The sequence below is a fragment of the Rhamphochromis longiceps genome, linkage group LG3 (assembly GCF_057381845.1).
Source record: "Rhamphochromis longiceps isolate RC_006_pf linkage group LG3, R_longiceps_female_GT1.1, whole genome shotgun sequence".
In the NCBI taxonomy this organism is placed as follows: domain Eukaryota; kingdom Metazoa; phylum Chordata; class Actinopteri; order Cichliformes; family Cichlidae; genus Rhamphochromis; species Rhamphochromis longiceps.
In genome coordinates this window covers 1,058,133-1,085,908 of record NC_140559.1, presented here as the reverse complement: position 1 = coordinate 1,085,908, position 27,776 = coordinate 1,058,133, and the positions used below count along the sequence as shown (strand labels likewise).

Below are 27,776 nucleotides of genomic sequence, written 5' to 3'. Positions count from 1 at the left end.
TGACTGCAGGTTATAACCCCTGCTGGAAACATCCCACAGATTTGGATCCTTATTGCCATGACAGCACCACACAGCTGCTCCAGATGCTGCAGGATGCTGGTCAGGGCTCTAACAGTGAAACTTTACTGAAAGTAACAAACCTGAGAGGAAATAAACTTCTGATCTAGCGGCTACAAGGAAAGAAGAAACAGGAAAACATGGCAGAGGCAACTGTTTCTGTTAGTTTCTGTTAGTTGGACACTGCTAGCACCACAGCACCCATGCTATCTTGCATAGATGGAGCGCTTTAGGTTGAAGTTGCAAAATGTTGCTTTTTTTTGTTTCTTTCTTTGTTTTTTGTTTTGTGCAAAGCAGGAGATGAAGCATCACTGAATATGTTTCCAAACCAACTTCATTCTAAGCCAAAGACTAGAAAATATGGTGAAGCAAATCTTCCCTTTGGCTTCACCTGCACAAGTGCCGAGGTAGGTCTCCCTGCAGGGTTGGTTTTCCCTTCATCAGAGCGCGCTGGGCTGTTTAAATCACGGACAAACAGGATCCCACAGCTGTTTATGTTTTTAAACCCATTTTGCACAGAGACATTTGTTGAAAAATGTATTGATAGCAATGTTGAATATTATTACACAGGAAAAAAAACAACTACAGTAAAATAATCACATCATGACGCCTCTGCCTTTGTAAATGGAGGGACAGTAACTGCCTGTAAAACCTGCAGACAGTCAGATTAACAGTATTTTGTCTCTATCTATCATTCTGCAATTCATCTCATGTAAACAATAACGTGGTGTACAGCGTGACGTGAAAATAGCCACATACCTTTGACGTTGCGTGACGAACTCTGTATTCCTCGTCCACACGTAAACGCAAAAAAATACTTTTAAAAATCTCAGTTTTCGGTGATTTGAAACGCCGTTTACGTGGACGAAACAGCTGCGTTTTCAAATATACCCGTGTAGGTGCGGACGCAGCGTAAAAGAGTTAGTAGTTTATTTTATTACTACCTGTAATTTATTGCAGATTACTTGTATTTGCTTAATTGTTTACTAAATGTTTGAGGTGTGAAATAAACCGCAATGGAGCAAAATATGGGTGTGTGTGGTTGGAGGATGTGTTAGTGCGCACGAGGGGGGCGGGCAAATTTTTCTTGTAAAACAAAGGGGGGCCCAGCAAAAAAAGTTTGGGAACCACTGGTTTAAACGATGTTAGCACAGAAATATTAGCTTCTGTCATGACTGATGAAGTTACTAGTTAATAAAGTTTCCAGTAAAGTGATTAATCACAGTGTGAACAAAGCCTGGCTCCTTTAATCCTGCATGACAAACCTCAGGATGCAGGTTATTATTACTCTTTCCTGCTGGCACACCTGTCACACCTGAGAGTCAGCTAGAAACTTACAGTGACGTGGACATCATGCAAAGACTGCCAGACTCTGTAATACTGCAAATGATCAGTGACTCAGGTTAACACTAAACTTTAAACGGCACCTCTGTGTCTCTGTGTGCTGAACATCTAGGATTGAGTCAGGCTGCGTCAGCTGAAGCTGTTATTTGTATACAGGGGTGGGTTTTTATATATATTTATATGGTTTCTTGTGTTCTGGGGGCCTCTGGATGTCTGGAGTTTTGATCTCCTCCATACCTGCTTCACACCCTGGAGGACAGGGCTGTGGCCCCCCCACACTCCCTAGCAGATCGTTACATGGAGAAACCTTTGGAATGCAAGCGTGTAACTCCCTCCAAGTTGAAAAACGAACACAAGGCGTTCTTGATTTACTGGCATTTATCGCACACGGGCGCCACCAACGATGCCACCAGAGATGCCGTAACGATGCCGTGAGAACTGTACAACAACATAAAATAATCAATTTCCACCGTACATTGTTCTCATAGAGAATAAACAATAAAGTACATTATTAAACAACACAAATGCTTACAATTTCACCTTCACAAAATGCTAACATATACACGTGGTTACCATAACTCGCTCGCTCTATCACAAACAAACATCTTATTTTCTATCACAACATATACAAATTGCATACCTCATTGGCCGCATTAACTTGCAGGGGTTAAATGAAATGCTTCTTGTAGTGTCACTCTTTCCCATGGTCGAACACTCCGTTGCATGCGTCTACATATCTCTACCACCACCAGGGAGAGACGAAAACATGCTGCGCTCTACCGAGTGTAGCGTGTACCAGAATATACCGTCGACCTCAAACAACAGACTAAACATTGGTTCCACCCCGGAAACATTCTGTAAACCCTTGTAAATGTATTTACACCAACAACATACATTACATCGCACATATATTAACAATAAGGTATTTCACTTATTCATTGTAACTTGAACCATAAAATTGTCTCAAATTGCATAACTGCTGCTGACGGCAGCCACAAAGCGCGCTGATCCACACAGGTATGCACACAGGTGTTCACTGCTCGTAGACCCAAATTACACCTTTCTTGGCTGCTACTTCGAAGCACATCTGTCCTGCGTACTGCACAACAACATTGAATATTTAGTATTTACTGCTGTTTACACTTAGCTAGATTAATGCGATGGTGTTGTGTTTAGTATGTTGCTTTGTTTTTTGGTTTTTTTGTCTTTTTTTGCTTGTTTTCTATTCCTCTCTCAACAGGTGATCCAGGAGATTTTTTTTTCTCCCCCCCTTTCTCACTGTCCTTCTCCACTTCTGTTTTTCCCTTCCTTCCTCTTTCTTTCTCCCTTTCCTATCTCTCACTCATGTCTGTCCCGTCTGTAACATCTGAAAATAAAATATAATAAATAATAAAAACAAAGATCGACCAAATGGACCAATACGGCAATGCCACGATGATCCATTTGGCAAAGTAAATCCATTGGGTATCCTTGTTGGTCTTCAGACAACAATTCTGATGGCTAAAGAACCAAATGGGACAGGCGAAAAAAATAAATAAATAAATAAAATAAATAAATAAACTGTGTCTCTGTGTGCTGAACATCTAGGATTGAGTCAGGCTGCGTCAGCTGAAGCTGTTATTTGTATACAGGGCTGGGTTTTTATAATCGATTTCTCGATTAATATCGTTTCTGGCTTGGATAACGTAAAATCGATTCATTAAATCCTGAATCAATTTTTTAATATAAATTTATTTTGCCCGAAATGCCAGAATCTCAGGTGAAATCTCACAAAATTTCAACAACCACCAAACAGCTAAGACAGTAAATGAGAGCAGGAACATGGACTCTGCACAAAGACGTAAACACACAGCGCGACCCGCGGATCAGAATCAGTTAGATGTCGCCTTTCTCACGGTCGGGGCTGAAAGCCGACAGCTGGCTGATTCTGATCTGTCGGCGGGTCCGCGCTTTGTGTTCACGCCCTTTATGTGCTGATTCTAAAGCAGATTCGGGACCTTGTGAATCGGAATTGAATCGATTCTAGAAATCAGTGACGATACCCAGCCCTACTATATAGAAAGGCCCGAGGATCACTGGAGAGACCCCAAACTTCCTCAGTTGTCAAAGATTATATTTGTGCTTGTGTGTCTGACTGTGTTGTGTCTCCTCTGCAGGGAGAGTTCAGGTCCAGGATCAAACAGGGGACATCAGGAACAGAAGCAGCTCCATTGATCCGACTCCTCTGATGGCTGATCAATCAGTTTGATCTGTGTGTTCTTTGATTATTGATCAGTGATGTCAGAGTGGAGTCAGTGTGATGTTGTTGTTGTGTGTTTGAGACTTTTAGTGTCCATGAAGGTCTCTGCTGCCGTAGATCCTCTGAACTGTGACAGAGGTCTCACTCTGGAGGAAACTCTCAGCACTTTCCAGCAGCTCCTCCATCATGGAGGACGTTCCCTCACTGTAACAGGTGGAGGAGAGAGGAGAGGAAGCACAGGTGGATCCTCTGAGGAAGAGGAGCGTCCTACAACCACATGATCACATGACCAGAATGGTATAAGTACAAAGTCAGATTAATGGGTTTGCAGGTGTCCTTAAAGTCAGATTCCTGACATCATGTTCACCAGGGAGGACAAAGGATAACTGTTTGCTGAGCTGAGCACTATATGCAGTCCGCCTTTGTTTCCGCGTCTTCATTCACTTTGAATTAGTTCCACACGGCTCACTTGTTTCTCCTTCTCCCAGCTCTGAGCTGCAGCCGGGGCCTGGGGGCGGGCACTCGGCGCCTGTGATTAACCCCTTACATGCCGCTCAAACATAGACAGGTCTCAGACCGTGGTATCGATCCCCGGTATCGGGGGACTTTTAACGAGTACGAGTACTTTAGAAAATGTGGTATCGAGGCCGATACCGGTATCGGTATCGGTGCATCCCTAGTGGTGACGGCAATAAAAAACACATTTCCTGTTTGTATACATTTTTTACAAATAAGACATTATGGGAGAAGGAGGGAGGAGTGTGCACAACACAGGATGAATGGACTCAAATGTGGAAAGCACAATGGAAATGCACTACCTCACAAAGATGGAGGGAATTTGGATGGAAAGTTTTGATTAGGTTCTTTATCACCTCTTACCAAAAGATTTATTATGATAGGAATCCCCCGTATGCTGGAGAAAATATGGACACAGATGACTACACGTCTGATATGTGCAGGCAGAATTTTAAAGCTTGTGTGAAATGGGGTCAATGCAGTTCTTAAGCATGCATGCAAATGTTCATTAGTCAGCTGTGAGCGAGTCTTTTCCATTCATCTTTAAATGCCAGATTTTCACTTGGTAAAATGGACTGATTCTTATATAGCTCTTTTATATTCCCCCAGAGTTGTAAGTGCTCTATACAACACATTCACCCAGTCACACCCATTCTTACAAGCAATACCTCTATACTGAGGGCTTTCTAACTACACTCACACACATTCATACTCCGATGGATGCATCGGAGAGCAACTTGGCGTTAGTATCTTGCCCAAGGATACTTGGCAGACTGGAGGAGCCTGGGATCGAACCTCCAACCTTTCAATCAATAGGTGACCTGCTCTACCTCCTGAGCTACAGCCACCCCATCCTTGCACATTCCCCACTCCCGCCACAACAAAGCAATTAATGCTATGAAAGACTTCACCCACAGGAGCCCCCTCCTCACTTCACACCTATGAGGGTTTCACACCACCTTCTCCCACTACAACCCTTCATATTCATGAAGCAGATGTGAGGAAGCAGTTTAACCCTTTAGAAATACTAAAGAACCAATTCAATTCAATTGTATCTATATAGCGCCAAATCACAAGAAAAGTAGCCTCAAGGCGCTTTATATTGTAGTAGATACAGAGAAAATGTTTGTTTAGGTCAGTTATATTTCTTTGTGCAGTCATTTGGTTTGTTAAGTTTGCAGTTCTTTGCCTGAGTTCAGTTTTGTTTCTTTGACATTTTTTTGAGCTTAACATTAATTACTTTTGTAAATGTAATATTTGGGTTAAATGAATGAAAACTGTTTTTCTAATAATTCTTGTGACTCCTTCTGCTTTTTCAACTTGGTTCATCACACAGCCCTAAATATTTGTTTAATGTCCTGGTCAAATATTACTCCAAGGTGTTACTGGAGGCCAAGGTAATGCCATCCAGAGCAAGTATCTGGTTGGATACCATATTTCTAGGTATTTTAGGGCCAAGTATAATCACCAGCATAAAGTTAGTTGTCACCCAGGCTTTTATATCAAGCTCTGCTCTGTTCAAGCTATTAATTACTGCACGCAGGAGAGCCAAAACACATCAAACATTAAAGTTCAGTTATGCCAGCTTTAACCTTGGGATGCCTCAGCTTCTCTTTTATATCCCCCCACACTCAACTCTCTGCATCAGGAAGCTCCTGCCACTGGTCACCCTGGGAGTTTCGTCCTTCTACACCCGAACAGTTAGCAGATAACATAGTGAAGCATCGCCAAGAAGTTTTTACAAGGTCATGCTGACACAAAATTTGACTCTGACTTTAAACACTGGTCACTTCAGGTGTTGCTCTGATATACAGAAAATGACATCACGGCTCAAACTCTTTGTCAGTAAACCATTTCTTTATTTAACATATAAAATTTTGGTTTAATTGTTGCAGGATTTCATTACACAAACAAGCTGAAAAAAAACTGCAGAACACATGGATCAATGCATTCTTTAAAAATATAACAGGAAACAGATTTCTTAATCAAACTGCTGGAACAAAGCGAACCACTCAACACAAACACTACAGTGGAACAGTTTAGAAAGCTTAAAATGTAACAAGAGGCACATTTTCATTCATAGGGGCCTAATCAGATCTTTACAGAAGACTCCACCTGAAGTCTGTGGAGCTTGATCTCAAGGGTTTAAGTCTGACCCTGAAACCAGAAGAGGATCTTTCTGTCTCTGCAGATTCACTGCGATCCAGAGATGGCAATGATTTCAGTCCTGCATCACGCTGATGTTTGCACAGAGAAGATAATTTAGTAAATGTTTTTGAACATTGGTAACAGTAAACTTCATAATCATTATGCAAATTTTTACTCTGTGAATGTACTCGTGGCCATTGACCAGTGGTTGTTGATCAATGCTCATAAGAATTTGCATATTAATGATGAAGAAATTGACCTCACAGCCCATTGTTCATTCATTGGGCCGATTTCAGTCGTTATGCAAATGTACTGTTTACAAGATTAACGTAAAAGCGGGAATCAAGACGTAACAGTTTATTTGTAACATGGAATCGTTTGTGAGTGGAGTATGAACTGAGATTACTCAAACTCTTTCACAGATGAAGTTCTCTTTAATGGGTCTGCGCTCATGCTTAGTATGATCACATGATTGTGAAAAGGTTTTGTCACAGTGTCTGCACTTGTATGGTTTCTCTCATGTGTGGACTCGTTTATGCTTTTCAAGCTGACGTGCACGGATGAAAGATGACCCACACTGATCGCAGACATGCTTTTTAACGCCACTGTGAAGGAGTTCATATTGTTTGAAGTCCTTTGAAGTGGTGAAGCCTCTCCCGCATTCTTTACAGTACCGTATTTTCGCAACTATAAGGCGCACATAAAAGCCTTAAATTTTCTTTAAAAAGTGCGGCGCGCCCTATAGTGCAGTGCGCCCTGTGTGTGTTGTAAGGAGGACGTAGTAGAGAACACCATGAGAACACTAAAGGGTGAAGTGTGGGCGTTGATTGTATATACCGGGACAATCGCACATACCTGTATAAAAGAACAGGTATGTGCGTTATGCAGAACATCATTGTTTTAACAACCCTGAAAACGGCAAAGAGACACGCTTATGAAGCGCAGTTTAAACTGAAGGCCATCAGCTACGCGGAGGAACATGGAAATCGAGCAGCCGGGAGAGAATTTAAGATTAATGAATCGATGGTTCGCAAGTGGAGGAAGCTGGAAAACAAGCTCTGAAAGGTCAAGAAAACACAGCTGAGTTTCCGCGGACATAAGGCGAGGTGGCCCGAGTTGGAGGAAAGACTCGAGCAGTGGATCATCGAGCAAAGAACAAGTGGGAGAAGCGTTTCGACGGTCACCATTCGACTAAAAGCAGTTTCGCTAGCAGAAGAAATGAAAATTGAACATTTCCAATGAGGTCCGTCTTGGTGCTTTCGTTTCATGAAACGGTGCCATTTTTCCATCTGGACCAGGACTACGGTAGCGCAGCAACTTCCAGCGGATTATAATGAAAAGCTGGCCATCTTCCGCTCCTACTGCAGCAAACACATCAGCGACAAAAACATCCAGCCCAGCCACATCACTAACATGGACGAGGTGCCGCTCACTTTCGACATCCCGGTGAGTCACACTGTGGAGAAGAAGGGGACCAGCACAGTAGCGATACGCACAACGGGGCACGAAAAGTCTTCTTTCACTGTTGTGCTTGGCTGCCATGCTAATGGACAGAAACTGCCACCTATGGTGATTTTTAAGAGAAAGACTTTGCCTAAAGAGAAGTTTCCAGCAGGAATCATCATTAAGGCAAATGAAAAGGGCTGGATGGATGAGGAAATGATGAAAGAGTGGCTGAGGGAGGTGTATGTAAGGAGACCAGGTGGTTTTTTCCACGCATCACCATCGCTGTTGATCTGTGACTCTATGCGTGCCCATCTCACAGCCGATGTGAAAAAACTAGTGAAACAAATGAACTGTGAGCTTGCTGTCATTCCGGGAGGCCTGACAAAGGAACTCCAACCGCTGGGCATCGGTGTGAACCGGCCGTTCAAAGTAAGGCTGCGAGCGGCGTGGGAGCGATGGATGACCGATGGAGACCACAGTTTCACTAAGAGTGGAAGGCAGCGCCGGGCGAGTTACGCCACAATTTGCGAATGGATTGTAGATGCTTGGACTAACATGTCTGCTGGCACTGTTGTTTGAGCTTTCGCAAAAGCCGGCATCATTTCCGAGGAGCCGCACGGCACTGAAAGTGACTTTGACGGTGAAGAAAGTGAACCTGGAATGTTTGATGGAGATTTAGCGCAGCTGTTCAATTCAGACACAGAGGATGAGGACTTCGATGGGTTTGATTGATGACAATTACCGGTATTAAAAATGTGAGTACTAAACTCAGTTTTGCTTCCGCTTAATTGTTAAATACGCATACTTGTATGCGCCCTATAACCTGGTGCGCCTTATGTGTGTGTTAAATACAGTAATGGCACACACAACTGAGACTGCGCCTTTTAGTATGGTGCGTCTTATGGTCGTGAAAATACGGTAGTTCATTTTGTCTCCAGTGTGTCTACGTTGATGTATTTTCAGAGTCCTTCAATGACTTAAAGTTTTTCCACAAAGGTCACAACAAAAGTCTTTCCCACAGCGATTACAGGGTTGAGAAATTGATCCATTTGTGTCGCTCTGCTTCTAAACAAAAACACAAAGACAGTAAGTCAGTCCTTCAACATTTTTCTCCTGAACGTCACCTGAAATAAAGAGCATCTCTGCCAAAGTCCAATTACATTTTACTGTTTACATTATCACACTCAGATCTATTTAATGTGCTATAAAAATGATAAGAGTAAAAACATTAAATTAAAACTAGTTTAATGCTACAATAACAATAACGATTCTCAAACACTATCCCTAAAAACCTGTGATTAGAGTCTGAATAATCATTCAGAGCTGCCTTTCCATGCAGTAGAATTGCTAACATGCTAACACAATTTGATGAGCAGAGTTGTTTCAAACAGTCGGGCTGACAAGATAAAAATATAAATACATACCTCACAGTAACCGCACTTGTAGAGTCTTTCTGGTGTGGATCTGTTGGTGTGCTTTCAGGTAATGTGGAGATTTAAAAGTTTTCTCACACAGGTCACATTTATAAGGTCTCTCCTCGGTGTGGGTAAACATGTGACGTCGTAACTCTGCGTTTGTTGTAAACTGTTTACCACACTGATCACAGCTGTACACGTCATGTCTGGTGTGAATGCGTAGGTGTGTATTTCGGCTCCCTATCCGGCTGAAAGTTTTTCCACAAATGTCACAGCTGTACGCCTTAATTTCAGAGTGGGTAACTAGATGACTCTGTAAGTTGCTACTGTGAGTAAAAGCTCTGCCACACTGATCACAGGTGTACGGTTTAACTCCATTGTGGATGAGTTGATGTGATTTTAAGTTTGAAATGTGCATAAAAGACTTTCCACACTCGTCACAGCTGAATGGTCTCTCTCCAGTGTGGATCAGTTGGTGTGTTTTTAATGTTTGAGACTGGGTAAAAGACTTTCCACAGTCTCCACAGCTGAACGGTCTCTCTCCACTGTGGATGAGTTTGTGTGTTTTTAAGTGTCCAGACTGCGTATAAGATTTTCCACACTCGTTACAGCTGAACGGTCTCTCTCCAGTGTGGATCAGTTGGTGTGTTTTTAATGTTTGAGACTGGGTAAAAGACTTTCCACAGTCTCCACAGCTGAACGGTCTCTCTCCAGTGTGGATGAATTGGTGTGTTTCTAAGCTTCCAGACTCGGTAAAAGACTTTCCACAGTCTCCACAGCTGAATGGTCTCTCTCCACTGTGGATGAGTTTGTGTGTTTTTAAGTGTCCAGACTGCGTATAAGATTTTCCACACTCGTTACAGCTGAACGGTCTCTCTCCAGTGTGGATGAGTTTGTGTCTTTTTAAGTTTCCAGAATCGGTAAAAGACTTTCCACAGTCTCCACAGCTGAATGGTCTCTCTCCACTGTGGATGAGTTTGTGTGTTTTTAAGTGTCCAGACTGCGTATAAGATTTTCCACACTCGTTACAGCTGAATGGTCTCTCTCCAGTGTGGATGAGTTTGTGTCTTTTTAAGTTTCCAGAATTGGTAAAAGACTCTCCACAGTCTCCACAGCTGAATGGTCTCTCTCTGGTGTGCATGACCTGATGCATTTTTAGGGAAGCTTTCACAGTAAAATCTTTCCCAAACTCGTCACGGTTGTATTTTTTTCTTCCGCTTCTTTCTTCAACGAAATTGTCGGCCTCCTGAGAGCGTTGACTTCTCGATCCACGTTGGTCCTGCAGTGACAGAGATACAAACAGAGGCAGTGATTTGTGGGAAATGCATTATTCTAACCGGCCTTTTAGTAGTGGTATTTTGTGAGCTTATATATATATATATACAGTGGGGCAAAAAAGTATTTAGTCAGCCACCGATTGTGCAAGTTCCCCCACTTAAAATGATGACAGAGGTCAGTAATTTGCACCAGAGGTACACTTCAACTGTGAGAGACAGAATGTGAAAAAAAATCCATGAATCCACATGGTAGGATTTGTAAAGAATTTATTTGTAAATCAGGGTGGAAAATAAGTATTTGGTCACCTCAAACAAGGAAAATCTCTGGCTCTCACAGACCTGTAACGTCTTCTGTAAGAAGCTTTTCTGTCCCCCACTCGTTACCTGTATGAATGGCACCTGTTTGAACTCATCATCTGTATAAAAGACACCTGTCCACAGCCTCAAACAGTCAGACTCCAAACTCCGCCATGGCCAAGACCAAAGAGCTTTCGAAGGACACCAGGAAAAGTATTGTAGACCTGCACCAGACTGGGAAGAGTGAATCTACAATAGGCAAGCAGCTTGGTGTGAAAAAATCAACTGTGGGAGCAATCATCAGAAAATGGAAGACATACAAGACCACTGATAATCTCCCTCGATCTGGGGCTCCACGCAAGATCTCATCCCGTGGGGTCAAAATGATCATGAGAACGGTGAGCAAAGATCCCAGAACCACACGGGGGGACCTGGTGAATGACCTGCAGAGAGCTGGGACCAAAGTAACAAAGGTCACCATCAGTAACACACTACAACGGCAGGGAATCAAATCCCGCAGTGCCAGACGTGTTCCGCTGCTGAAGCCAGTGCATGTCCAGGCCCGTCTGAAGTTTGCCAGAGAGCACATGGATGATACAGCAGAGGATTGGGAGAATGTCATGTGGTCAGATGAAACCAAAGTAGAACTTTTTGGTATAAACTCAACTCGTCGTGTTTGGAGGAAGAAGAATACTGAGTTGCATCCCAAGAACACCATACCTACTGTGAAGCATGGGGGTGGAAACATCATGCTATGGGGCTGTTTTTCTGCCAAGGGGACAGGACGACTGATCCGTGTTAAGGACAGAATGAATGGGGCCATGTATCGTGAGATTTTGAGCCAAAACCTCCTTCCATCAGTGAGAACTTTGAAGATGAAACGAGGCTGGGTCTTCCAACATGACAATGATCCAAAACACACCGCCCGGGCAACAAAGGAGTGGCTCCGTAAGAAGCATTTGAAAGTCCTGGAGTGGCCTAGCCAGTCTCCAGACCTCAACCCCATAGAAAATCTGTGGCGGGAGTTGAAAATCCGTGTTGCTCGGCGACAGCCCCAAAACATCACTGCTCTCGAGAAGATCTGCATGGAGGAATGGGCCAAAATACCAGCTACTGTGTGTGCAAACCTGGTAAAGACCTATAGTAAACGTTTGACCTCTGTTATTGCCAACAAAGGTTATGTTACAAAGTATTGAGTTGTATTTTTGTTATTGACCAAATACTTATTTTCCACCCTGATTTACGAATAAATTCTTTACAAATCCTACCATGTGGATTCATGGATTTTTTTTTCACATTCTGTCTCTCACAGTTGAAGTGTACCTCTGGTGCAAATTACTGACCTCTGTCATCATTTTAGGTGGGGGAACTTGCACAATCGGTGGCTGACTAAATACTTTTTTGCCCCACTGTATGTGGAGTTGGGGGATATATATATATATATATATATATACACACAGTGGGGCAAAAAAGTATTTAGTCAGCCACCGATTGTGCAAGTTCCCCCACCTAAAATGATGACAGAGGTCAGTAATTTGCACCAGAGGTACACTTCAACTGTGAGAGACAGAATGTGAAAAAAAAATCCATGAATCCACATGGTAGGATTTGTAAAGAATTTATTCGTAAATCAGGGTGGAAAATAAGTATTTGGTCAATAACAAAAATACAACTCAATACTTTGTAACATAACCTTTGTTGGCAATAACAGAGGTCAAACGTTTACTATAGGTCTTTACCAGGTTTGCACACACAGTAGCTGGTATTTTGGCCCATTCCTCCATGCAGATCTTCTCGAGAGCAGTGATGTTTTGGGGCTGTCGCCGAGCAACACGGACTTTCAACTCCCGCCACAGATTTTCTATGGGGTTGAGGTCTGGAGACTGGCTAGGCCACTCCAGGACTTTCAAATGCTTCTTACGGAGCCACTCCTTTGTTGCCCGGGCGGTGTGTTTTGGATCATTGTCATGTTGGAAGACCCAGCCTCGTTTCATCTTCAAAGTTCTCACTGATGGAAGGAGGTTTTGGCTCAAAATCTCACGATACATGGCCCCATTCATTCTGTCCTTAACACGGATCAGTCGTCCTGTCCCCTTGGCAGAAAAACAGCCCCATAGCATGATGTTTCCACCCCCATGCTTCACAGTAGGTATGGTGTTCTTGGGATGCAACTCAGTATTCTTCTTCCTCCAAACACGACGAGTTGAGTTTATACCAAAAAGTTCTACTTTGGTTTCATCTGACCACATGACATTCTCCCAATCCTCTGCTGTATCATCCATGTGCTCTCTGGCAAACTTCAGACGGGCCTGGACATGCACTGGCTTCAGCAGCGGAACACGTCTGGCACTGCGGGATTTGATTCCCTGCCGTTGTAGTGTGTTACTGATGGTGACCTTTGTTACTTTGGTCCCAGCTCTCTGCAGGTCATTCACCAGGTCCCCCCGTGTGGTTCTGGGATCTTTGCTCACCGTTCTCATGATCATTTTGACCCCACAGGATGAGATCTTGCATGGAGCCCCAGATCGAGGGAGATTATCAGTGGTCTTGTATGTCTTCCATTTTCTGATGATTGCTCCCACAGTTGATTTTTTCACACCAAGCTGCTTGCCTATTGTAGATTCACTCTTCCCAGTCTGGTGCAGGTCTACAATACTTTTCCTGGTGTCCTTCGAAAGCTCTTTGGTCTTGGCCATGGCGGAGTTTGGAGTCTGACTGAGGCTGTGGAGAGGTGTCTTTTATACAGATGATGAGTTCAAACAGGTGCCATTCATACAGGTAACGAGTGGGGGACAGAAAAGCTTCTTACAGAAGACGTTACAGGTCTGTGAGAGCCAGAGATTTTCCTTGTTTGAGGTGACCAAATACTTATTTTCCACCCTGATTTACGAATAAATTCTTTACAAATCCTACCATGTGAATTCATGGATTTTTTTTTCACATTCTGTCTCTCACAGTTGAAGTGTACCTCTGGTGCAAATTACTGACCTCTGTCATCATTTTAAGTGGGGGAACTTGCACAATCGGTGGCTGACTAAATACTTTTTTGCCCCACTGTATATATGTTGGAGATTTGTGTTCATACTGGAGTGCAAAATTAGAACCAATGGAAGATGGACAAGAAAAGTTCAAAGCCATCATGTCTTCAGTTCAGAAAAAGGAGAAAAGAAGAGGAGAAACGAGCAAAAGATGCAGGTAAGCAGATGTGTGATTGGATAATGGCAGGTCATCCTGAACCAATCAGAGTCAGAATACTTTATTAATCTCTAAGGAAATTATGTGGGTTACAGTTGCTCCAAAAAGAGATGGTAAAAATAGCAACAGTAACAGACCAAACTCCAGACAATACATTATGTTACAGATTTTAATATTAATTAGTCATTGTCAGTTGTTGATTTGTCCTGTTCTCATTGTATGATAAATTATGATGGCTGTTTGCATACTCTCTCTCTTCATGTGTGTGTGTGTGTGTGTACGTACAACAGCTTTATGTTAATGTACAATCCTTAATGTTTTGTCTGTGTGTGTGTGTGTGTGTGTGTGTGTGTGTGGGGGGGGGGGCGCCAGAGGGAGTTTTCGCCCAGGGCACCAAACTGGCTAGGACCGCCACTGTTTGTATGTGTGTGCAAAAGCAAATGTGCCAGGCCTCAAAGACAATGGGTGGTTTGCACAACAAAAGCAGGATGTGAATCGAGCATATGACCCGTACAAATCTCAGCAGGGGTGATTAACGCACCAGAAAATAAAAAAGTCAGTGATTCTAGTAGGTGTTGGTTTCAAGGGATTTCTGCAAATTTGCGCAGGGTTAGTAAATGTAGTGTTGAAGTTAGCTCGGTGCTTACCTTTAGATGAGCCCACAAACCGAGAGATGAAGCTGGAACTCTTTCCAAACACAGGAAACAGGTCAGGGAGCAGAGACCCACGTGGTTCACGCTGATCGCAGCTACGATCCAGGAGACAAGGGTGGGCAGATCGATGCAGATATCGATCCAAACGTTGGTAGTGGTATATGATCGATACTTTAGTTTGTTTCTCTCCTGGAGGCTCACTATTTACTCGCTCTGGATGAAAAAGCAGCTCTGTCTGTGTGAACACCTCTTCTTATGCGGCAGACGCACTTTGCTCCGCCCCCTTCTTCCTGCCCTGCTGGGATTTGTTACTGTGCCGTCACGTGACTCAGATGCGCTCAGAGACGCATTTGGACTGCAGAGAGAGAGAAAGAGGAGCAACATGTGGAGATATTTTCTGACTGTAAATGAAAATGCTGGAGAACAGCTGGAAGGCGTGTCAAGCCACAGGGGACCACAACAAGCTGCAGAGTTCAGCTTATTTTTTCACACCTCAGTTAAACGCTGTGACTGAAGTCTCACTGCACACACTCAAACTTAGTGTTTGTGTACACCTTGGTCATTATAACCTGACACTGATCAGCGCTGCTCTGACGACCACACTCACATCCATGTAAGCATTTAACTGGGATGATCTGGATTTACTGCACAATGCTGAACGTGTCCTTACAGTACAGGGAATAACTCTGTGTGTTCCTGTAGAGAAACTCTGGGTTTGTGTGCTGACGAGCATCTCTCACAGTATGATACAAAGGCTCACTCATACCTTTCCACACATGTGACAAATTCAAAAAGATGCTGAAACCTTTAGAACATCATAAACTACACATTGTTGTACTCTTTTAGGATGGAACAGCTTTCAGATTTATTTACTCTTGAAAGGATAAAAGATGTTTTTAAGAATTTTGCATTCAAGAGGAGAATGTTTAAATAAGTCATGTAAATGAGAATGTCAAAGTTGGTGGCTGCAGTATATACAAATTGGTGTATCTCAAAAATAAAATTATGAAGACACTCAAAATTAATTTGGATACTGTTTTATGCAACTTTTTTACATTTACAATTTTCAGGGATGAACCTCTGAAATTACTTTAACTAGAAATGCGTGTAAAAATACCACTATTGCAATTTATGTAGTTACTGATGACTTAATGCATACATATGATTAAAATTTGGGATATAATGGTTGTATTGATGTATAGCAACTTCAAATACTCCCAGAAATGGCACTGCAACATGTAAAAATATAAAGATAAGCTCAGGCGGACTGGGTTCTTTAGTAGGTCTAAAGGGTCAAACTGCGTCCTCACATCTGCTTCATGAATATGAAGGGTTGTAGTGGGAGAAGGTGGTGTGAAATCCTCATAGCTGTGGAGTGAGGAGGGGGCTCCTGTGGGTGAAGTCTTTGATGGTGGTGATGGCTCTGTGCTGGTGGGAGTGGGGAGGTGGGGGGATGATGGACCAAAGTGTCTCTATTGTTGGGGAAGGTGGAGGTGTCGAGGCTGCTTGATGTCTCATCAAACCAGCAGTAAAAGTCGTTGAGGGTGTTGGCCAACAGCAGGTCGTCAGTGGAGTGGGGCTGTGTGCTTATATCCTTACTCTCATTTCCCTTAGCGCATCTGTAACATGCAACTTCTGTCGGTGCTACTGGAAACTGCATTTCCATCACACTATATGTTGTGATGATCTCAGTTCAGTCATGGTGTGTTCTGCAATCCTGCTGAATTGTGTTCCAGTCCCATCGACTGTGTATGAGCGTACAAACAAGCGTATGGCGGGGATGAATCGGAATGTCGTGAGCCTCGGCATCACATCATCATAGTGGGTGTCACAGTAATACTCGGGCAATTCGGAGTCTGGCGAGTCTGAGAGGTCCCATGCTTGTATGTCTCCCTCTGAAAAATGAGAGCAATAACAAGATGTTATATTTTGTTGCATAGATACTCACACACACACACCCACACACATTTAACCTATCATTTGGTTTATTTAGTTGTCAGACGCCTTATGATTTTAGGTTTGCACAGGGTAGAATGCATGCCAGTCTTCAGACAAGTCGCAAAATCATCAAAAACAAGGCGTTTTCTAAGATCCTCGTACGCAGTGTTGAGCCTATCCCTCTTGATGGTGTCGTCAATCTGGCTAAAGAGACGCAGCATAGCTCTCCAGTCGCACCACTGTATAAAAACATGTCCTTAAACCATGTAGTGTGCTCTTCTATGTTATTCTATGAATGTTATTTGTGACCATCTGTTGTGTTAAAACTAGTAACCCCTGTCTCACTCTTAGTTCAACATCCCGAAATCCCAATTTTTAAATAAAATGATCTCATCAACCCGTGAAAGAAACCCCAGTAGATGCGTAAAAACTAGTTAAATTAAAACTAGTGGTTTGATTAAATGAAACGCTTGTGAACAAGCTGACTTTACCCATTCAGAAGAAATTCCCACTTGTGCCGTTTTTAAAATGAAATGCATGCATCGCTGCAAGCTGAGATATTGTCAGGATTATAAAATTAGTGTGATTAAAACACTATTACCAACACGTTTGACTAGATGTAAATAAAAAGCATCCCCTCTTTGTTAAGGTGCACTGTGAAGCAACACGGCTTCCAAAACAAAGAATTGCTTTTAAGAACACACACGTCTGTATAACTGAATGTTGAGATACACCAAAGTGATGAAAATAGTTTCATTAAAAACCCTATGGTTTGTTTAAATTAAAACCCAGTTAAAAACACATAAACTCATACAACCCCTCTGACGCCCTGTGTGTTTCCACACATGAACTCGCATGCCCCCGAGCGCACCTGAACGCGCATGCGCACACGCACGAAACCGGTCAAACCGCTTTGGTTGGCCGCCAACTTGGACTAATGCCCCCTTATTACCACTGTGGGGAAAACACGTAAGACTGCAGTGAAGCGATGCAGCAGATGAATCCCTGGCCAAAGGTATCGTACTTAAATCAGACTACTGATCCAGCCACATCAGCCTTTTGTGAGGTCTGTTTAAAGTAGACTAAAGATGAACTGCAGCTTCCTGACTGTGAGCACAGAAACACATGTTCATACATGCAGCTGCAGCAAACTTACATTAATTTTAAATAGATTTGTTACTCTGATGTCTGTCTCTGTGTTAGTCCTCTGACAGACTGGTGACCTGTCCAGGTGTACTCTACCTGTGACTACTGGGACAGGCTCTAGCCTCTGTAATAGAAACTTTCTGTTATTCTCATTTAAAGTATTTAAGTGCTTATGCATATGCTTAGTTGTGACACTGTTATAGACTGTTCAGTGAAAACTAGATGAACTTACTTCAGCAGTTTGAGAAAACAACTCCCTTTACAGGTGCTGATAAGGCCAAGCGCACAAAACAGCTTAACCATTGATCCGTTTTTGTGGATGGATTGATCCGATCCACAAAAAAACATTTGTGTCATCGTGTTTAGATTATTGTAATGTCCTGTTTACCAGCCTGGACAAATCACGTCGTTCTCACCTCCAAGCGAGCTCACATTACTGCTATTTAATTTTCTTTATATTGGCACCAAATAAATTTCAGGATTTGTTTCAAAATTCGCGTGTTAACACACAGAACACTAAATGATCACGTCCTAGATTATTTATCTCAGCTTCTTACAAAGTAAACTGCTGCTCGTTGTCTCCGTTCACGGACTCATGATGTGTCAGTTGTTCCCTGTACACGACTAAAGACTAAGTGTGACAGAGCCTTTCAGTCTGTGGCACCAAGGCTGTGGATCAGTCTGCCTCCACAACTACGTTTAGTCGACTCTGTGGATTCTTTAAAAAGCAGTTCAAATGTTTCTGTTTTACAGGCTTTCTAATGACAAACATTTTATTGAATTATTATTTATTTATTTTAAAACTACCTGTTGTCACGGCTGCCGAGGCGAGCCGTGTGGATATAGAAGGAGGACCCAAGATGCAGGCAGTGGATGAGATACCGGTGGTTTTATTTACAGAGGTGTAGTGGCAAACAAACAGTGGGGCATAACAAACAACTAAAGACACCTAAAATAACAGACCTGGGAGCATATGACAACGGATGATGAATAGCAGAGAGACGCAGACGAGGAACAGGACACCGTGGAACACAGGGTAACAGACTGACACAGAGTTACACAGACTGACACGGAGGAACACAGACGAACCGGCAACAGGCAGGAGAACACACAGGGCTTAAATACACACACCAGTAATCGGGGATGAGAGACAGGAGGGCAACACAGCTGGGAGGAATCTGGGCTGACGGGACAGGGGAAACGTAAACTGATCACACTCACATATGACACGGACCTTCACAATAAAACAGGAAACTCAGATACATGGAACCAGACAAGACATTGAACTAAACAGACAGATTCACAAACAGATGGGGAGACACCATAGACAGACAGATACAGACGCAGACTCAGAGGCAGATCGAAAATAACACAGAACTTAAACAATCATCATCTAGAAAATGATAACAAACTAAAAGCGCTGGGTCACCGACCCAGGACCATGACAGTACCCCCCCCTCAAGGGCTGGCACCAGACAGCCCAGCAGAAACGAAAAAATGGACCAAAACAAAACAGAAAACAACCCGACCAGGGCGGGCGGAGGGGGCCCAGGACGGAGGGACAGAGTCCAAAAAGGCCCAGATGGTCAAGTTCAGGAAGCTGACCATGCGAATGGCAACGGGGCAGGTCCGGATGCCGGCCACGCAGTAGGCAGTGGCGTGGAAACAGTTCCGGGGGCCGACCGTGCGGACGGCAACAGCGGCGTGGAAACAGTTCCGGGGGCCGACCGTGCGGACGGCAACAGCGGCGTGGAAACAGTTCTGGGGGCCGACCGTGCGGACGGCAACAGCGGCGTGGAAACAAGTCCGGAGGCCGGCCACGTGGAAGGCAGTGGCGGCGTTCAGGAGGGCGTCCACGGTGGCGGAGATGCCCAACAGGCGGCCAGGCAGATGACCGACGATGTGGAGGTGGTAGTAGGGGACCTGAAGGCTGCGTGGCCCCTGCAGCCCCAGGAGAAGCGGAGGCTGGACCAGACGAGGCGGACGCTGAGGCGGAGGCTGAAGCCGGGCCAGGCGACGCTGCTGATAAGGAGGCTGAAGCCGGGCCAGGCGACGCTGCTGATGAGGAGGCTGAAGCCGGACCAGACGAGGAGGAAGACGCAGAGGCCGGACCAGACGAGGAGGAAGACGCAGAGGCTGGACCAGACGATGAGGACGCAGAGGCTGGACCAGACGATGAGGACGCAGAGGCTGGACCAGACGAGGCTGAAGCAGAAGCGGAGGCCGGACCAGGCAAAGCAGCTGATGAGGATGCTGAAGCCGGACCAGGCAAAGCAGCTGATGAGGATGCTGAAGCTGGACCAGGCAAAGCAGCTGATGAGGATGCTGAAGCTGGACCAGGCAAAGCAGCTGATGAGGAAGCTGAAGAGGAGGCCACTGCAGGTGATGCGGAGGCTGGACCAGGCGAGGATGAAGACACGGAGGCTGGACCAGGTGAAGCGGATGAAGCCGAAGCATGCGCTGGACCAGGCGACGCTGAGGATGCTGAATCCGGACCAGGCGACGGCGTGGAGGATGCAGCAGAGGCCGGGCCAGGCAACGGCGTGGAGGATGCAGACGGAGGCGCTGCAGCAGGTGGCGGCATGGATGAAACTGCTGCTGCAAGCGTGGATGAGGCTGCTGGTGGAGCAGCTGGTGGCTGGACGGGCTCCTCGGGCCCCCCAGCTGACGAGGAAGGAGGCTGGACGGGCTCCTCGGGCCCCCCAGCTGACGAGGCAGAAGGCTGGACGGGCTCCTCGGGCCCCCCAGCAAAAACAGTCTCAGAACCAGTGGGCACTGGAGCCCCTGGCACACACAGAACAGAACCAGCAGGTGCGGAGACCTCTGGCAGGAACGCAACAGAACCAGCAGGCACACGGGCCTCTGGCAGGAACGCAACAGGACCAGCAGGCACACGGGCCTCTGGCAGGGACAGAACAGGACCAGCAGGCACACGGGCCTCTGGCAGGGACAGAACAGGACCAGCAGGCACACGGGCCTCTGGCAAACACATAGCGGCCTGCAGCTGCGCAGAGCATTGACCCTGCTCAGACAGCGACAGCTCTGTGCAGTCCTCAGCTGGCTTCTTAAACTCCAGGGGTCCAGAGTCTAATGGGGGCTGAAACCCAGCCTCTGGGGAGGCCCTGGAGTGCATCTCAGTCTCAGAACTGGCCAGCCTTTGAGGAATGTTGACATTGTTCTTGGGTTTGTCTCTCTGCTTAGAGTACGGAGTTGTTGAACTGTCCGTTATGGGTTGGACTGACATGGCTTGCTGTACAGGAGGAGTAGGTGAAGGTGATGGCTGAACAGGTAGTGGAGCAACTGACACAGGATGCAGGGCTGGTGACTGCTGAACTGAGGATAGAGCTAATGATTCTTCTGCTAACCGGGCTACTGACTGGGCCATGGATTGTAACAGGGTTTGTAATAAGTCTGGCTGTGACTGTAATTGAGCTATGGATTGTGAGGCTGAATGTGGCGGAGGTGGCGACTGGGCTTCTGGCCGGGCGGCTAACTGAGCTTCTGGCCGGGCGGCTAACTGAGCTTCTGGCCGGGCGGCTAACTGAGCTTCTGGCCGGGCGGCTAACTGAGCTTCTGGCGATAAACAGTTTTTGTCCAGTGCCATACAGAACATCACCCCTGAGTAAACGGTCCCACAGTTCAGACCAACAATACTGTCCTGTCCACTCACCACAGCTGGCTGCTCGGAAATCCCCAGGTCCGACTGTGGTGAGGAGCGTCGGCAGCGTGAGCGCCGTTTCCCCCTCGAAGGCTGGGTTGACGGGCCGGGCAGAACATCCTCTGTCGGACTGGGCAGTGAAGCATGAGCTGCAGGGTGGGTGGTAGCAGCCGGGGGGTGAAGACGGAGTCCATTCAGAATGAAATTCTGTGCGAGCGGGTGAAGTGAGCTGAGCAGCCAGGGGAGACCAGAAACCAAGCGCTGTAGCCGATTAGCCACGGCTTGGCGAAATTCTCTCCCCTCGTGCTCCAGCCATGCGTTGATTAATTTGTCCACGGAGTAAACAATGTCCTCCCGGAGCTCCTTGGGCGGGTTGAATGCTGCTGGGTCCATAGTGGCCGGTTCGTACTGTCACGGCTGCCGAGGCGAGCCGTGTGGATATAGAAGGAGGACCCAAGATGCAGGCAGTGGATGAGATACCGGTGGTTTTATTTACAGAGGTGTAGTGGCAAACAAACAGTGGGGCATAACAAACAACTAAAGACACCTAAAATAACAGACCTGGGAGCATATGACAACGGATGATGAATAGCAGAGAGACGCAGACGAGGAACAGGACACCGTGGAACACAGGGTAACAGACTGACACAGAGTTACACAGACTGACACGGAGGAACACAGACGAACCGGCAACAGGCAGGAGAACACACAGGGCTTAAATACACACACCAGTAATCGGGGATGAGAGACAGGAGGGCAACACAGCTGGGAGGAATCTGGGCTGACGGGACAGGGGAAACGTAAACTGATCACACTCACATATGACACGGACCTTCACAATAAAACAGGAAACTCAGATACATGGAACCAGACAAGACATTGAACTAAACAGACAGATTCACAAACAGATGGGGAGACACCATAGACAGACAGATACAGACGCAGACTCAGAGGCAGATCGAAAATAACACAGAACTTAAACAATCATCATCTAGAAAATGATAACAAACTAAAAGCGCTGGGTCACCGACCCAGGACCATGACACCTGTTTATTTTACTGTCTTATTGAATCTTTATTTTCACTTAATGTTCATGTTTATTTGAGCCTTTTGTGTGAAGCGCTTTGTGACCGCTGTGAAAAGAGCTTAATAAATAAACTTCAATTACTTATCTCTGAAAATCAATCAGTCAATAATTAATCAGTGAGTTTGTGCGTTTGAGTTTGTGCGTTTGAGTTTGTGTGTTGATGGAGGCCACGCTGCTCTCAGAGGACTGTGTGTGGTTGTGGTAAACGTGTGAGCTGCTGCTGCTTCTTCCTCACATGTTTGATATGTTTCATATTTCCAGCTGATGCTGATCACCCTAACCTTAACATCACAGACCATCCTTTGGTTCTTCTTCTGTTCCTCTGAAACTTCCTGTGTGGTGCCTTTCAAATTAAAAGCCCTCCCTGACTGTAAAGACTGGACTGTGCTGCAGCTGGTGGAAACAGTGTGCAGGTGTGTTGTGTTTGATGGAGGACTGAAGTGTGTCCAGCTGAGCTCTCTGTGTGCTCATATTTACAGATGCTGATAAACACATGTTTGTATTTGGACCCTGTTACTGATCAGGACCTGCTGTGTGTTTCCTGTCCACAGGTCTACAAAGAGTCGCACTTCCTGCTGTGGTTCAGATGTTCAGCGTGTTGCTTTGTTTCTCACATGTTGGCTCCACGGTCTCTGCTGCTGTGGGCTGATGTCATGCATCAATACAGCTGCTCAACATCTGGCCTTGTTTTGCTCCATCAGCAGATATTTGACTTTTAGATCACATGATATTTGCATGAAACCTTCAAACACGTGTGGAGAATTCATTATTTCTTTTTTAGTAAATAACAGAAAAAAGAAAGTAAGAGAAAATTTATTCTGTAAAACGTGAAAAATTCCACACACATGTAACTCACCACTGTGTGAACATCACAGGGGAGAAATCGTTTCTCTGAGTCAGAGATGAGTGTCAGTAACACAAAAGTAACACTCAGTGTCATGCAGTGACTTTTACACAACCAGATCAGATGAACCAACTCACACTAAAACATGCATTTTGCTGCACTCTTTACACTTGTTTCTTTTCTTTCTGCTCTTTTATAGATTTTGTAAAACCACAAAAAATATTTTATATCAGCAGCAATTTTCCTCAAACTGCTGCATCACAGCTTTCATGCTGTGACCTGCAAGTGAAATGAGATAAAAGCTCTTTATCAGTAACTTTTACAACTTCTGGCAGGTTAATGTCTGAACTTTGGAGTGAAACACACCCGTAGTTACAGGAAATAACACCACTGTCTGTAACTAAGTGAGTCCACCTTAACACCACCTGTGTGTGTGTGACTGCATTACACTCCCACTGCTGGGAACCTGAACAAGAACCAGAACAAAGTCTAAAATAGAAGCTGACAAACAGCTGCACCACCGAGTGACACTTTATTTTATAAACTTCACAACAGGTTTCATGTTGTGACCTGTGGAGGTGAAAAGACACAAAACCTGTTTTACAGCTTTTGAGCTGCAGGCAGGATTGAAACACACCTTAGTTAAAAGTCAAACAGCAACATTTTCTCCTCCCCTCACGTCACTCAAATGTGACAAACCAGGAAACAGGAAGTTCTTCGTCCTCAGTAAAGAGAGACGCACAGACGATCAGACTGAGCTCAGACCAAACTAGCAGCTTCCTCTGAGTGAGTCCAGCTACAGGAGAGAAAAGTGGAAAACTCCAACACTGCTGCTTCAAGCTGCTGACGCTCCACACACTGAATGTGAGTTTGAGCAAAAACACGACTCAAAGCAAGTTTCAGTGAAGGTGGTAGAGGAGGGAGGGGAGCCAGGACTGACTGTACTTCCTGTCTGCTGTTTTCAGCTTCACTCACAGACTGAATGGCTTCCAGATCAGAGGAGGATCTCTGCTGTCCGGTCTGTCAGGAGGTCTTCAGAGATCCTGTTCTTCTGTCATGTAGCCACAGCTTCTGTAAAGACTGTCTGAAGAGATGGTGGAGAGAGAGACCAACACACGAGTGTCCAGTTTGTAAGAGAAGATCTTCAAAGGAGAATCCACCTTTAAATCTGGCTTTAAGGAACCTGTGTGAGTCGTTCTTACAGGAGAGAGATCAGAGAGCTTCAGAGGCTCTCTGCAGTCTGCACTCTGAGAAACTCAAACTCTTCTGTCTGGACCATCAGCAGCCAGTGTGTGTCGTCTGCAGAGACTCAGAAAATCACACCAATCACAGATTCAGACCCATCGATGAAGCTGCACAACAACACAAGAAGGAACTTCAGGAAACTCTGGAGCCCTTAAAGAAGAAGTTAAAGGTTTGTGAAGAAGTTCAAGTGAAGTTTGATCAAACAGCAGAACACATTAAGGTCCAGGCCCGACACACAGAGAGGCAGATTAAGGAGCAGTTTAAGAAGCTTCATCAGTTTCTAGCAGAGGAAGAGGAGGCCAGGCTGGCTGCACTGAGGGAGGAAGAGGAGCAGAAGAGTGGGATGATGAAGGAGAAGATGGAGGCTCTGAGCAGAGAGATAGCAGCTCTTTCAGACACAGTCAGAGCCACAGAGGAGGAGCTGAGAGCTGAAGACGTCTCATTCCTGCACAACTACAAGGCTGCAGTGGAAAGAGTCCAGCGCTGCCCCCTGCTGGATGATCCACAGCTGCCCTCAGGAGCTCTGATAGACCAGGCCAAACACCTGGGCAACCTGACCTTCAACATCTGGAACAACATGAAGGACATGGTCTCCTACACTCCTCTCATTCTGGACCCAAACACTGCTCATCCAAAACTCATCCTGTCTGAAGATCTGACCAGTGTGAGACGAGGAGGAGAGAAGCAGCAGCTTCCTGACAATCCAGAGAGGTTTGATCATTCCTGCTGTGTCCTGGGCTCTGAGGGCTTTAACTCAGGGACTCACAGCTGGGATGTTGATGTAGGAGACAGTACATGGTGGGAACTGGGTGTATTTGCAGAGTCTGTGCAGAGGAAGGGAAGCATACAGTCTGGATTATGGATAATAGCGTTCTTTTTAGGTAAATACTACACACACTCACCATCAGCTCCTCTCACTGCTCTCTCAGTCCAGAAGAAGCTCCAGAGGATCAGAGTGAATCTGGACTGGAACAGAGGAAAGCTGTCGTTCTCTGATCCTGATACTAACACACACATACACACCTTCACACACACTTTCACTCACAGGATGTTTCCAATCATTAACACTGTTGATAAATTGAACGTGTGTCCGTTGAAGGTGTCAGTGTCAGTGCAGCAGATGAGTTGAGGATGATGATGTTTCTAATGTTGTTTCCTGTCAGTGAGTTGAAGCTGTTAAACTGCAGCTGTCCTCCTGCTGCCTCGTTGTTCCAAAGCTCTTTGTTTCTCTTTTAGTTTCACTGTTTCTTTCTGTTTCTGCTGTCCACCTTTTCACATGGAAAATCATTTCACTGTTTCTTTCTGTTTCTGCTGTCCACCTTTTCACATGGAAAATCATTTCACTGTTTCTCACTGAATGACTCCCCAAACTAGATTTGAAATTCTATCAAGTTTCTAATCATTACAAGTGATTCATGTTTCTATTTGATGTGTAAATGGAGATGATTTAGTTTGCTGGGATATGGACTGACATGTGTTGAATGGGAGGAGCAGTTTGTTGTTGTCTTCTTGTCTGTTTATGACAACAATAAATATGTTGTTGAAACAATGATTCATGTTTAACTCCATATATGAAATGTTTCTGCTCTTTGAATTCTGTTTGATTAAAGACTTTCTTCATGACACAAATGAGATTTCAGTGTATTAATAGAACTAAATAAGCTCAGAGTTGAAAGGCTGGAGTATTATGTACGTGCTTCACTGTCAGGATCTTCAGGGGGATTCAAAGGGAAACATCAAACTGCTGTAATGAGATAAACTAGTTGGGCTGAACACACTTATCTGTAGTTTGTCTCCATCCAGGATCATCAGAATATAATGAACATGTGTGAAGAGCCACAAAATGCTGCTGCCCTCTCAGCATGATGAGCTCCAGCCTTTGTTAGCAGGACAACAGGAAACATGAGACAACTTTCAGAGACAGTAACCAACTGTGGCCACAAGATGGCAGCAGCTGATCTGAGATCCTTTATTGGACAGAACGACTCTGCTCTGTGACGTCATCAGAGAGACGGCCTTCACTCTGATAGATCTGACGTCATGTCTGCACTGCGATGATGAAAGCTGATAAACACATTGTTATTGATCCATGAAATCACCTCTGTCCTCTCAAGTGTAGCTGTTTACAGAGCTGAAGAAGTCCTTCATCATCAAAACAGACAAACATGTATTTCCTGTATTAAGTGACGTCATCCTCACTCTGACCTCTTACATACATTCTGTTCAGTTTTCCTGCTGTAAGAAATAAAGTGTGTGAAAATAGAAATGCAGGGAAACATCCATTAATCACAGCTGAGCCGTTTGTTTCTGACTCACATTCAATGAGGCTTCAGGTGTAAATACCTCAGAAGTGTTTGTGAGTTCAGTAGAAGCAGACCCAGTCGACCATCATGGCCTCCACAGCACTACACAATGCAACAGAAAGGCCTTCATCATCTGCTGAACCACCTCTGAACCACGACGCTCTCCCTGCATCTAAAAGCTGTTAGTCAGGATGAGATGCTGCTGTGATCGCTCACAATTTACCTGTGAGACCTTTGTAAATATTGTCTTTGTTTCTGGAGGAAACACCTTTAGTCTGTTTGTATTTGGAGTGCAGATCTGGGCGTCCATCACTTTAACCTGCACACGTTTAGTTATTGAGTGTAGTTGATGTTTGGCAGCATTTTATAAGTGACAGTTCATGAACGGTGAAGGAACAGAGGACGCCTGACCATCCTACCTGTGTCAGTAAGAAGACTTTCATCACAACTTCACAACTTAACACAACTGAAACCTGAATTCAGTGTTGCATAGTTTACTAACAGTGTGTGCTGACACTGAAGTTAGCAGTTTGTTTCCTAAGAGCTGCTGGGACAAACCACAGTGAGCGGCTACAGAGTTTAGTTAAGGTGGTTCTAACATGTGACCTGTTGAATTATTTACACGGATTTATTTTTCATTTAAAGCATCATTTGTGAAGTTTTTATGAAGTTTAGTTCTTTTTTGTTCTTTGTGTAACGTTTAATGTAATTTCCAACAAGCAGACCTGTGATCACTTTGACTCAGTATGATGGATTGTTTGGATTTGTCTTTGTTTCTCTGGCTTTTCTTGTGTGTCTTTGTATGTTGGATAGAGTCATGTGACCTGCCCATGGACGACACATGGAAATGAGCAGTTTAGCTCAAATCTGGCAGGTTTCCATCTTCTACTGTTTCATATTGATTTTATTGAAATGAGCCATCCTGTAAATAAGTGAAAATAAAAACAACTGGCTAACTTTTAGTCTGA

General features: G+C 44.8%; 3 protein-coding genes across 3 annotated transcripts in view; 2 read left to right on the top strand and 1 right to left on the bottom strand.

Moving 5' to 3' along the window:
• LOC146672444 (uncharacterized) overlaps positions 1-3,907 on the top strand; it is a 29,311-nt gene extending 25,404 nt beyond the window's left edge. The window contains exon 10 of the mRNA XM_085386153.1: positions 3,558-3,907. Within this exon, the coding sequence (XP_085242279.1) occupies positions 3,558-3,649 (92 nt within the window). The 3' untranslated portion in view covers positions 3,650-3,907. The remainder of the gene's footprint in view (positions 1-3,557) is intronic.
• A 3,911-nt stretch (positions 3,908-7,818) lies between these two features.
• Positions 7,819-10,432, bottom strand: LOC146672443 (uncharacterized). The gene is made up of 2 exons (XM_085386588.1): positions 9,175-10,432; positions 7,819-8,815 (listed from the first exon to the last, which is right to left on the bottom strand). Exon 1 carries the CDS (start codon positions 10,316-10,318, stop codon positions 9,176-9,178), a length of 1,143 nt encoding a protein of 380 aa, XP_085242714.1. The 5' UTR covers positions 10,319-10,432; the 3' UTR covers positions 7,819-8,815; position 9,175.
• A 13,798-nt stretch (positions 10,433-24,230) lies between these two features.
• On the top strand, positions 24,231-25,712 carry LOC146672442 (nuclear factor 7, ovary-like). The gene has a single exon (XM_085386727.1). It carries the CDS (start codon positions 24,243-24,245, stop codon positions 25,632-25,634), a length of 1,392 nt encoding a protein of 463 aa, XP_085242853.1. The 5' UTR covers positions 24,231-24,242; the 3' UTR covers positions 25,635-25,712.
• Positions 25,713-27,776: the final 2,064 nt, after the last annotated feature.

Excerpts from the sequence above, each read along its gene's own strand:
- LOC146672442 (XM_085386727.1), top strand. The coding sequence starts at position 24,243 with ATGGCTTCCAGATCAGAGGAGGATCTCTGCTGTCCGGTCTGTCAGGAG.
- LOC146672443 (XM_085386588.1), bottom strand. The coding sequence starts at position 10,318 with ATGCATCAGGTCATGCACACCAGAGAGAGACCATTCAGCTGTGGAGAC.